A 12,878-nucleotide genomic window follows, 5' to 3' on the forward strand; every position below is an offset into this window, starting at 1 on the left:
TCCCTAATGAGGAACCCCTCCTCAGCATCCCTGTAGGCCCCCTTCAGATACTGGAAGGCTGCTATGAGGTCTCCACGCAGCCTTCTCTTCTCCAGGCTGAACAGCCCCAACTTTCTCAGCCTGTCTTCATATGGGAGGTGCTCCAGTCCCCTGATCATCCTCGTGGCCTCCTCTGGACTTGTTCCAACAGTTCCATGTCCTTTTTATGTTGAGGACACCAGAACTGCACACAATACTCCAATTGAGGTCTCACGAGAGCAGAGTAGAGGGGCAGGATCACCTCCTTTGACCTGCTGGTCACGCTCCTTTTGATGCAGCCCAGGATACGGTTGGCTTTCTGGGCTGTGAGTGCACACTGCTGGCTCATGTTCATTTTCTTATTGACCAACACCCCCAAGTCCTTCTCCACAGGGCTGCTCTGAATCTCTTCTCTGCCCAACCTGTAGCTGTGCCTGAGATTGCTCTGACCCAGGTGTAGGACCTTGCACTTGTCATGGTTAAACTTCATAAGATTGGCGTCAGCCCACCTCACAAGCGTGTCAAGGTCCCTCTGGATATAATGAGAGAAAGCAGCTGCTTAAAAGAACAAGGTGCAAGAGTCATGATATTCTATGATTCTATGATCCCAAGAGAAAGAGGCAAGACTAGGATACAAGCAATGGACAACTAGGGGAAAACTGATGACAAACAGGCAGAACACCACAATGAGTTGAATGATACGGACAAGATGGTATTAGTGAAGCACAGGTGACACTTCTAGTCAGAACTGGACATCTCAGTGGAAAAGGGAGAGATGATGGGACATGCTGGGTTACTTACATGGGGCATAGAACATCATTAGAAGGGGTTTGTCTTCCTTCTTCAGAAGCCTCCTCAACTCCTAGTGAATGAACCAAAGAAAATAAAATCAGACCTGTACCCAAGCACACTTTTATTTGTGTTACAACTTTAAGAACTAGAGAAGGCTTGGAGGGATATTATCAATGTATGTATCTGAAGGGTAGCTGTCAAGCGGATGGGGCCAGGCTTTTCTCGGTGGTGCCAGATGATAGGATGAGAGGCAACAGTCATAAACTAAAGTGCAGGAAGTTCCACCTGAACCTGAGGAAGAACTTCTTTACTGTGAGGGTGACTGAGCCTTGGAATAGGTTGCCCAGAGAGGTTGTGGATTCTCCTGCTCTGGAGATATTCAGTAGCCATCTGGACACAAGTCTGAGTAAGGTGTTCTAGGTGACCCTGCTTGAGCAGAAGGTTGGACTAGATGACTTCCAGTGGTCCCTTCCAACCTCAATCATTCTATGAAAAGTTATTATAGATTTGAGTATCTACTAAATATCATAGACCAGTATCTTCACTGCTGAGATGTGGAAGTTGCATGGTTTGGTTTAGTCTCACTGCAGAAACTCTGACTGGAAACTTTTTCCTCCCTGACGCATCCAAAAAGCTATACTCTAATTCAAGAAGTCAGACTCAATAATAAGCAAAACAAATTCAGTTTTCACACTATGAATCCCTGTTGAAGCTATGAGAAGCCATAAGAAAAGACTTTTCAGTAGCAGCATGATAGAGAAACCAGATGAAATTTTCAAATTGATTGCAACCCTTGGAAGGCTTATAATAGAGTACAGAGGGTGAACATTAAAAATTAATCTTCCTACAAAAACTGAATGTCAAAATAACTGTTTCTAATATTAAAAATGAAAGCAAGAAAATTGAAAAGCCCTTTACAAAATACCAGCTAGAGTCCAATCAATTAAAGCTTTAAAAATCTATAGACTAGAAGACTAATACAAAAGACCAAGCTGATTATATTAGAGAGAATATAATGGGTAGCTCTGTGGTGACACTGGCTTTTTAAGGTAGTTTCACCACATTTGCTGCTTTCCCACTTAACACCAAGAGGACAATTTCTGTACAAGGTTAAATGTCTCAGGATCTGGATCCTGCTCCAGACTTCCTGAGACAACCTCAGGCACATGAGGGAATCCAAGGTTTAACAGCAACCTGCAGTTGTAAGAGCAGCATTTTACCTCCTACTTGTATCCTGCAGTGACTGCATCTTGGAAGCTACAACACTTGCCTGAGACAAACAGGTCTCTTCTGCCACATCATACACAATGTTTTGATACTTGCCATGCAGCTAGTAGACTAGTATCATGACAACATGCAGGGGAGAGGAATGCAAGAAGCAGGTTAGTAACCTGCAGTCCCCAGAGTTAACAAAGTCACTCAGAACAGTTTGGGTGCTTTAAATTTCTCTTCCAAAGAAAGGAAATAATGGTGCTTCATTAAGATTTAAAGCAAAAAAAAAAAAAACACATTTCCTTTATTCTATATATTTATAACACACATAGAACATCTATCCAGCTAATGTACCTTTTCACTGTCAACGTGTACAACATCTTTGGCTTCAGGATCCTCCTCCCACAGTGGAGCACCTTCTGGATCCTTCAGAAAGGCCACTATAGACTGTAAGAAACAGGGGGGAAAAATCTTCTGAAGCAAAACGAATGGAAATTATAAGAATTCCAATCTCAAATCCATGCTGTCATGCAAACCCCATCCATTTAGTCCCTTTGCTTTTCTGCTCATATTCTCATCTGCTTTAATACCAATAAACACAAATCTCCAGCTGCAGCACCAAGTCATACATGGGTATGTAACTTCCTGATAACTGATATCCCAACTTACCAGTTCCTACTCGCACCATAAAACTGGGGAAAACAGTGTGAAAGTATATGTCAAGAATACCCATCCATATGCCAAGGCTTGTACTCCACCTTCTCAAGAGCAGGATAGCAGCATATCTGATGACACATGCCACCAAAACGGTCTCACAGACACTTTTGCCACCTCCCTGCCTTTGGCAGGGCTGCTCTGATACAACAACCCAATAGCTTATCAACACACAGCGGATCTCAGCTCATTTTCCTGCATCTCAGCTGGTACTGCAAGGCTCCTGCTTATGGCAGGATCCATTTATTGCACTTATGTTTCTGTCTGCTTTCACAATTAATATTGAAGAGATTTCTCTTATCACAAGAGGCAGCATATATACATATGTACACAGTAAAAAAACCTAAGGGGTGAGGTAGTAGTGTTAGGTTTACAAACACTTACAGGAAATCTGTTTTAATACGACATTAGCAGAGAAAAGAGCTAGCTAGGAAAAAAAATCAAGTAATTTACAATGGAGTTACAGTTATAAGAAGCTCTCAAACGAGAAGCAATAAGAAAATAATATATGGGGAAAGGAGAGAAGAGGATAAAACAGCAGAGATGATTTACATTTAGGAAAGCTACATCAAGTTCTGCTCACTCTCAGTCTGCACAGACTGCAAACATACACTGGAGGGGACAAGAGAGGGGTCAACATTTTAAGCAGCTAATGACTGCAAGAACTCCTGTATGCTAAGTTCAGTCATGCAGAAACAGAGGTGGTTAGTGGGCAGGGATTAAAGAGATTTAATTCATCCAGCCTCTCCCCTTCAGCCAAGACAGAAAAAAATGAGAAGTGTAATGTATTCTGACAGAGCAGGCAGTACATTGCCTTGCATTCATTGCTCCATGTGGTGAAGAGAACTTCCTGTGTGCCTTTAAATAGCTGCTCCCCACAGCACCAACAAACCACAGCACTTCCCAGTCACAGAAAAGCAATGGTCCCCAAGCGGCTGGGTTAGAGAGCAGAGCAAGGCCCAGGTCACAGCAACCCCCAGGCTGAAGAATCAGATATGCTTCTGTCTTGCTATGACATGTTTAGGACCTGCTTTGACTCAATGGCATTGAGAGAGCCATGAAGGGCTGTAACCTGCTGCTCAAACCTCTCCAAGAGCTTTGAATCTTAAACATTGATTCAGCAAAATACCAGACATGGCTTCATCCAACCTATGCTGCTAAAAGCAAGCTAGTTTTAACAGCATAATAGCTGGCTATAACATATGGAACTAGGTTTAAACTTGGGGCAGGGGGGAGAAATCACAGAATCCCAAGGGTTGGAAGGGACCTCAAAAGATCATCTAGTCCAGCCCCCCTGCAAGAGCAGGGTAACCTAGAGTACATCACACAGGAACTTGTCCAGGTGGGCCTTGAATATCTCCAATGTAGGAGACTCCACAACCCCCCTGGGCAACCTGTTCCAGTGCTCTGTCACTCTTACAGTAAAGAAGTTCTTCCTGATGTTAACATGGAACCTCCTATGCTCCAGTTTACACCCATTGCCCCTTGTCCAATCACTGGATATCACTGAAAAAAGCCTAGCTCCATCATCCTGACACCCACCCTTTACATATTTGTAAACACTGATGAGGTCACCCCTCAGTCTCCTCCAAGCTAAAGAGACCCAGCTCCCTCAGCCTCTCCTCAGAAGGGAGGTGTTCCACTCCATCATCCTTGTGGCTCTGTGCTGGACTCTTTCAAGCAATTCCCTGTCCTTCTTGAACTGAAGGGCCCAGAACTGGATGCAATATTCCAGATGTGGCCTCACCAAGGCAGAGTAGAGGGGGAGGAGAACCTCTCTTGCCCTACTAACCACACCCTTTCTAATGCACCCTAGGATGCCATTGGCCTTCTTGGCCACAAGGGCACATTGCTGGCTCATGGTCATCCTCCTATCCACCAGGACCCCCAGGCCCCTTTCCCCTTCACTCCTTTCCAGCAGGTCAACCCCCAACCTGTACTGGTACATGGGGTTGTTCTTCCTCAGATGCAAGAAATAAACATATCTCTCTCTATATATAGGCATTCCCTGTACACAGAGAGATATTCCCTGTAATTTTCACTCCTTTGAAGTAGAGATGCTAGTAAAAATATCTGCCTTCATTTCACGCACATGGTCCTTACAACAGCAAACTTGAAAAGGATTCAGTGTTAAGAGCAGTACCAATTTATTGGATTAGTCTATTCCCCTTGCTAGCACTGAGCATATTTGTTCTTTAATGAGTGTTTTCTCCATTTCAGAAGCAGAGTAAAACTCTCCCTCTGTATTACCCTCCAGAAATGGCTTCATCATGTAATAAACACAGCCTTGATACTGGCCTTATAGCACTATCAAGGATTAGGACATGGTGTGGCTAAAGCAACATATGAACAGACATATCAGTTAAGATCAAAGACTGATCTAAGCTTCAGTCTTCAACAGCAGCTTCAACACTTCTGGAAAAATGATACCAGTACCATTCTTTTATAGCATACACTGATATACACTCTCAATTTCTGGCAAAAAGTAATTAAGTTTATGGACGCTGCATCAGCTGTTGTTTTTGGACCTCTGTACTTGCTAACTATCAATGGATCTCTCCTTTATGGCTATCTAAAACTGTTTTTAAGATTCCTAAATTCTTGGCTTTGAAAACATGCAGCTGTGAGTTTTACAACCTTTCTTTTTTAAACACTACAGTTACTTGTTTCAAATCAGCCATCCCAAAATGCCAGTGTTTGCACCCAAGCTTGGAGAAAAAATAGGTGATCATCCCCTTTTTCAAGCTACTCACAGTTATAATCTCCTCAATTTTTTTCCAAGCTCAAGAATCTTCATGTAAATATTCAGGCCATCCATGCCTCTGATTATAGTCACTGCCCTTCTGCAGTACTGCTTCATCTTTCACTTGATGGCACAATCAGAATTACATACAAGACACAAAATGAAGGAACCCAGTGGACTCAGATGGTGGAATAACATTTCCTCTCCCATTCTTTGTTCCTTCCCTAATAATTTGACTTTGAAATACTGAAGCACAGACCCAACCCTGTAGACTGGTAATTCAAAATCCATTACAATAGTCTGCATTACTCTAGCATAGCTGGAGCTGTGTTCTTCCCTCTCATACTCATTACCCCACAAGCTCCTCCTTTCATACTGACAAGCCACTTGGTATTGTGAGAACCTAAATCCTTCTGCAAAGAGTTGGAAATATTTTTTTAATTAATCCTAAACATTTTGCATCACCAAACTTTGTTATCTTGGAGTTCACCTCCCTTTACGATATAGCTCAAACAGCTCTGATCCTAACACAGGTCCCAGCAGCAAGAGGTTCTGACTGCTAACTTCCCCCCACCTTGCACACCAAGCCACCCTTTATTCTTAATTTTTCTCACAGTAAACCCACAAGGGCACCTCTGCTAATTACATAAGGATTTAATTCCTGTAAGAAATGAAAAGCTTTCCATAAAAACCAGAGTACACTATCTGCTGGATCAGCCACATCTAGGAAATTGCTGATTACTTCTGAAGAATCCTTTTACAGTTCTTCAGACCTGTGTCCATCATCCTCCAAAATGTCATACATATATTAATATGTCTACTGGATGCCTGGAAAGAAGATCCAAGTTTTATTGCCACAAGCTTGCTGAATGATGTGAAACAAATCCTTTAATCTCTCTGTTCTTCAGTATGTTCACCTGTCCGTAAAATGAATGATATCCTACGTAATTGTGTTGCTCTGGTGCTCGCTGTTTGTAACGTATTGGGAGATGTTAGACAATCACAGCTGAGAGAGAAAAAGAAAGGTCACTACCTCAACAGAAGAAAACAGGGAGAAGTGGTTAGAGGGAGAAATACAGAAAACATGCAGGCAGCTGTGAGCAGCAGAACACGTAAACACTCCACTGAGTTATATGACCACTGCCCAGCAGTGTACAACCTATAAATCATTAGCACCTGGTTTCACAGGGGCAGTTATATTAAGAAAGACTAGAGCTTCTAGAGTGAGGGAACTTCAAAACTCTCCTTCCACCTGCACTGGAATCCTGCAGCCCCTTTCACTGGATGCTGCTTCCTTCTCCCCAGCAGGCAAGGCAAAAGGGAAGAGGGAAGCGCTCATCACAAAACAGCAAATGAAGGAATAAATGGTATGGTTCTTGTTGTGCTATGGTTACCTCTCAGGTTAACACTCCCTAGGACTCTGCAGGTGCTTTCCTGTTGATCCCATCTGTTAGGGAGAAGTCCTAGCACTAATTCCTGGTTGAAGCACTTCACAGAAGGCAGGAAAGACACATCATGCATTGTTTAAACCACCCATATCTAGGTTACTAACAAGTCTCCCTCACTCCACCATCCACCAAGAAGGAAAAGAATTTACTGAGTACCTTTCCTCACTAAATACTGAAGGAGCTTCAGGCACCAGCTAGCTAGGCTGAGTATCTAACATTGCTCCTGCAGGCAAGATTTCTACTGCAGGAGATGGGAAGACACACAGCCCTACTCTCCCACCACAGGCAAATCCTGCATGACAACTCTAAGTGCAGGCTGAATGGATGATTCAAGCCAGGGCATGCTTCCAAGGCAGCCCCTTCCCCCACTCAGGTATCCCAGAACTCTGGCTGTAAAAAGAGCACATGCACTTATGAACAGCCACTCTGAGAGACTGAGGTTCAGCACCTCACACAGGCTTTCCTCCATTCCAGACCAAACATCTGAATGAGCCATGAAGTAAATGTAGTGTCAACAAGCCTCCACAAGACCAATGATGAAGCAGGGCACAGGTTTGCTGGAGGAGGAAAAGAAATGGGAAATGGGCATCACAGCCAGACAGAGCAATTTCTGGAAGCCAAGCCATCGCAGGGCTGCAGCCTCAGGTGAGAATACTCCCAGGGCTTCACCAGAGCTTCACAGAGGAAGGCTGCACACTTTCAGCCTGTTTACTGTGCTTTCGGTTCACCCTTTCTATAGTCATCACGATTACAAACTCATTTCATGTTTCATGTCTTCAAAATTGCTTTCTGTTGCTGTGTGTCAAGGTTTGCAGAAGGAAGGTTGTTTTATCCCTGCCGCACTCAGGAACTGTGGTTCCATAATATGATAAAAGATAAGGCCACCCATCTCTCTTTAAAAAAAAAATCTCACAGAACTCCTTACCAAAATGCAGTATCAGCTAATACTTTTAAGTTATACAGCCATTAATAGCATCTTGTAGACAAAACAAGAAAATCCCTATTTGTTACCAGCCTGTACATTAACTCACAATTTACACTACTGTTCAACACGGGTTCAATCTTTTTAACCAATCTGTGATTGGCAGACACATACACACACAAAAACCTTTAGGTCGTTCTGACAGCTGTTTATGAAGGTTAAACCCTTCTCTTTCACCTGATTTTAATCCACAAATGTATTCATCATATTTAGCAGAAAATAAATAATAATAATTGAATATTTAAATTTACCTTCATAGTGACCGCTCTGTTATATTCAGTATGAAATGCACCGTCCCTGTTGAACAAGCAGTGGGGAATAGTGTTAACTTCCAGTAATGTTGCCAGAAATCATGTACCTGCCTCACTCCTCACTAACCAGAAGAACGTTTTCTTGCTGAAGCCACAAAACTAAGCAGAATTTACAGAACAGTAATCTCAGATGAGGAAAAAGAGTAAGAAAAAAGGGAGGGTGCAAAACAGAGTGTAAAGCAAGCAGGTTTCTAGGAAATAATTTCCTTCCTTTAACAAGAATATTTACTAAAACACGATCTTTGGAGATGGAGATGCAGCCGCTTGGTGTCTCTTAACAGTACTCCTATTCCTATTACTTCCAGGAAGAAAACCTCTTGCAGTCTCACTATACTTGCCTTTCTCCACTTACTTTATGAAGTACTATCTCAAGTCAGAAAAGCAAGTACAGAGAAGTGCAGCAACTTGCCCAAGGCATATGCTAGCAGGCATGTGACAGAGAAGACAGCTCAAATCTCACATATCAGCCTTGTGCATTAGGCAGCTTTAGTCCATGGGACATGTCTTCCAGGCCCCACTTATGCTTTTAGTGTACTCTATTCAACAGCAGAATAAATTTATCTCAACTTGTCACAACACATGCTTGCAAACTGAAGAAATGGCAGTCAATTTCTCATGTCAAAGGATGAAAAATAAGAAGTCTTCATGCTATAGCAGTATGGAGCTGCAAGTAGAATGAATGGTCCTAACAGGGGCATTAGCAATTAGGCATTACAAATCCCAGCCCAGCACTCACTTATAATGGAGTAATTCCACTCCTTTCTCCTTTGAATTAGGATCTACTTTCATCTTCTTGCATAATTTTCGGCTTTCAGTATCACTGCAAAAAACACATATTGGAAGAAAAATGGTTACAAGAAAGGAAATCAAATGCATTCAGTTGTGAAACCTTATTGCTGTGCTTCCCCATCAGTAATTAGTTGCAAGTAACAGTAATTTGGAAGCTGCTCAGCTAAGTTTGTGGGACAAGCACTGTGGAAAGCTGCATTAGCCAATTTAATTTCTCCTTTTGCTTGGTCAGGACACAATGAACTGTGTTAAAGTCACATTTCAAAGCCAGGCCTCAAATGGGAGAAAAGTAGCCCATTCTAGCATGTGTGAGTACTTCAGCAGACCTTCTGTCCATGGGATTAACATTAAATGTAGGAAGTCAAGATTTTAAAAAGACCGTGCTACTGTTATGGTGGTGGTCAAAGAGCACTGCTTGCGAAAAGATTCCAAGAGAAAGAGCAGGTCAGCTTTTACATTGTCAGAAAGGAACCCAGAAACAAAAAGAAACACCTTCATGGTATCTCAAAGCCCAGATCACAAGTAGCTAGCCTTAAAAACGTCCTCCTGCAAAAAACAATCAACTCGAATTTTGGAGCCCCAAGCCCAGCAACCCCATTTATGCTAGGTATGTCCTGCAGCCACACCTGGCCAGTGGATATAAAGACAATCTGCCACAGCTCTTGAAGAAGGAGGCATGTAACAGCAGCCAGACCTGCTGGGGGTGTTTTTTAAATGGAACATGAGTGAATTGCTTCCAGGACCTGATGAGCCTGAGTTGAAGAACAGAGAAGGGTCACAGGAGAAAACTGCATAAACATTTGCTTAGATGGGTAGGTAAGGGGTCTTCATGGCCTAACTGCTGTCCTAAACAATGCAGAAATGAAGCTATAAGGACACTTCAAGCTGAAATAAATGTGAAGACAGTCAAAGACCTGGAAAAATGAGTGAAACAGCACAACTACAAAGAAAAGAGGATGACTCACATTGACAAGACTATTCTTTGCATTGACAAACAACAAGATTAAAAAGCTTGAAAACTTGTTCCCAGCAGAGGACAACTTGTACCTCGTACACAGATAAATCAATTTAGAAAATGAAAACACTGAAAAGCCATCAAGTTTAAACTGATTAGAGACACATTAGAAAAACTGAGATGCAAGGGTTACAAGAGCCCCACCAAATTAAGTGCTGCTGCCAGCACTGGTGCTAATACTCCCAATGTTCTCCAGCTGCCTTTCTGCAAATGTGAGGAACAATAACAGCAAATTTGCAGTGTGCTGCAGATAAGAGCATGCCTTTGTGGAAACTTCCCAAATGCTTACTGTAGATAGAAATGAGGAGGAGTGTGCTATTGACCCATGCATCAAAATCAGAGTATTATGCTGAAGATGGAAAGAAGCATTTTAAGGAACTAACAAGACATGCAACTACCTCACCAGGAAGGATCACCTATAATCCCAGTTGTGTAGAAGCATGTTTATCTGCAGAGTCTTACTGAATTCATGTCAGTTCTGCATTCCCAGCTCACAACTAAAGCTAGACACTGTAACCTGCAAACACTTTTTCTGCCTCTCCAGAAGGCTGGAGATCTGAGCCTGAGAAGACAGTTGTTTCCCTGTTGTCCACTTCATCTTTTTTTTCCGCAGATGGCAGTGGAAGGTGGACCTAAAAGATGTTACCTATTCATTGAGTAGCATGAACGCATCTCCTTGCAACAAAGCTACATTACAAAACAAATAGCCTGGATTTGGAGCTTTGCTGAAAAGCTGGTTTGCGGAGTAGAGCTTGCTACAGGAAGTCTGCAGCAACATCAAACTCAGGGGCCAGAAGCATCCTGTGCTCTCTCACCTGCCGTCCTCCAATGGTCCCATGGGCTATGCCTAAGCAACTTGAAAGCCAGAGAATCTCAGGAGGAGGTAGGTACCAGTTTCAGATCATCCTCCTATCTTACCCTAGACAGATCTAGAGGTGCAGAGCTCTTTTGGCCCTGCCGGAGCTGACTGTCAGACAGTTAACTAAAGTCAGGCTGTACCACAGTCAATATTTGATAATGCTTTTCTAGGCATTCCAGAATGTTTCCAGGATACATGTATATCTGTGCACATCTCAGCCTTGCCAAGACAAATGTTGGGTGATCAGCATGATCAAGTGTAATGCTGAAACCTACCTCCAGCAACAGGGGTCTGTCAAACACCACGATATGCAGACAACTGTTCTGCAGAGGACCAAAATGAATATCAAGATAGTTCTGTGGTCACTTCTACAACCAATTTGGTGAAACTTCAAACCATGTGAGGAAAAATAAAAGTGCAATTTTCCCATATATGTCATTTAGAGATCCAGATACTCATCTTGGAAAAGTTCTGCACTGTTTATAATGGAAAAAGGTTACAAAACATTAATAATGAGATGTACTTGTGAGCAAGCAACTATCAATTCCTACTACTTCAATTCCTACCAATTTATTTTCTGTTTGCATGAGTTTCTATTAAAAAAAAAAGAAAAATAAGAACATCTGTTTCATTGGAAGGAAATAGGATCTAAGCCTGCCCTGCTTTCAGGATTGCTCCTTGTAGCTGCCTGAATGCACATCCATTATCACAGGAAACAAAGCAGCAGTTTGCTCCAGTATGTCTCTTACCATTTAGTGGGCAGATTCTCTGCACTGCTGCAGTGGGAGTTTAAGTCTGTTTACGCAAGCTATCTGCACTGATGCAAGGGATTGAACAGGAGCAAATTCCCAGAATAAGAAGTGTCTAAATATGTATCAGTAATCTTTTCATGCATCAGTGCAGATTTTTGCACATGCTAGACCCACCAGCTCCGTTGCTATACTAAACAGTTCTTTAGAAAAGTCAGAAAAGGACATGTACAGAAACAGCAGAGATGGACCTGTTCTGCTTTTCCTTCTTCTTTCACTTAGAGATAGAAAAAAATAATCTGCAAAGAGCAACCTGCTCTGATACCACTTGGTAATGACCATTATACTTAATAAGAGCAAATATCAACACAGATGGAGTCTCTGCACTGTGATTTGTCTCTTTTGGATCTCAGCCAATAGGCTCTCTGAAGAGGAGCTCCTCAACTGTCACATGGGAGAGGGTAATTAGGACTCCAGTTCTTGCAATTTGATTATACCACTTGAAGAGGCAGTGTGTTGTTATAAAAACTAACAGAAAAAAAGGGGGGCAAGGGGGAGGATTAAGAGGAGGAAGGGGAAAAAAGCCCAACTCTCAACCTAAAAAGCCAGAACCCACCCCCAGAATCAGCACTCTACCACCCAGGCCCAGACACTCCAGACAAGGCACCAGGCTCAGGAGATACTGGTCTGAGGATGAGGTCAGTAATGTCCCCCAGTAACCATCCCTCATTGCCTCATGCCATTTCTGACCAAAGCAATTTGAATCCCTGCAGGTCTCTGCTATGCTGCTGCTGAAGGGACCCTTGCTTTATCTGCAAGCAGTGATACAAACCATCCAGCTGTAGCCCTGTGGAAAATCATCCAAAACATCAACCTATACACAACATCATCAGCAACCTAACCAGCAGCTGTCCATGTGGGTAATAAGGTCAAACCTGTAGTGGCATGACTGCATGGCATGTTCCCCCCATGTTCCCTCCCCCTTCCCACAAAACCAAACTGGGCTCCAAAACACTCCTTTGCTGGAGAGGCAAAGACATTTAGCAGCTTGGTAAAAGGAGCGATAAAATGAAAGATCCAAATTAACCTAACTAAGCAGGAATTCTAAATAAGAATAAAGACAGGTTGCATCACAGGAGTACTTCACTCCTTTTCATTCACATCCCCATCTCCTCTACTGGGAGATGCTTCTGGTGTTTGGGGTTACAATGGAGCTGGCAGGAAGCCTGACTAGAGCACTCCCTGT

The 12,878-nt window shown here is 42.7% G+C and overlaps 1 protein-coding gene across 1 annotated transcript in view; it reads right to left on the minus strand.

Moving 5' to 3' along the window:
- PDIA5 (protein disulfide isomerase family A member 5) overlaps nucleotides 1-12,878 on the minus strand; it is a 102,545-nt gene that overhangs the window by 64,641 nt on the left and 25,026 nt on the right. The window contains 4 exon segments of the mRNA XM_034061332.1: nucleotides 820-880; nucleotides 2,377-2,469; nucleotides 8,161-8,206; nucleotides 8,957-9,040. Of these exon segments, the coding sequence (XP_033917223.1) occupies nucleotides 820-880; nucleotides 2,377-2,469; nucleotides 8,161-8,206; nucleotides 8,957-9,040 (284 nt within the window).

Source organism: Melopsittacus undulatus, chromosome 4 (genome assembly GCF_012275295.1).
Source record: "Melopsittacus undulatus isolate bMelUnd1 chromosome 4, bMelUnd1.mat.Z, whole genome shotgun sequence".
In the NCBI taxonomy this organism is placed as follows: domain Eukaryota; kingdom Metazoa; phylum Chordata; class Aves; order Psittaciformes; family Psittaculidae; genus Melopsittacus; species Melopsittacus undulatus.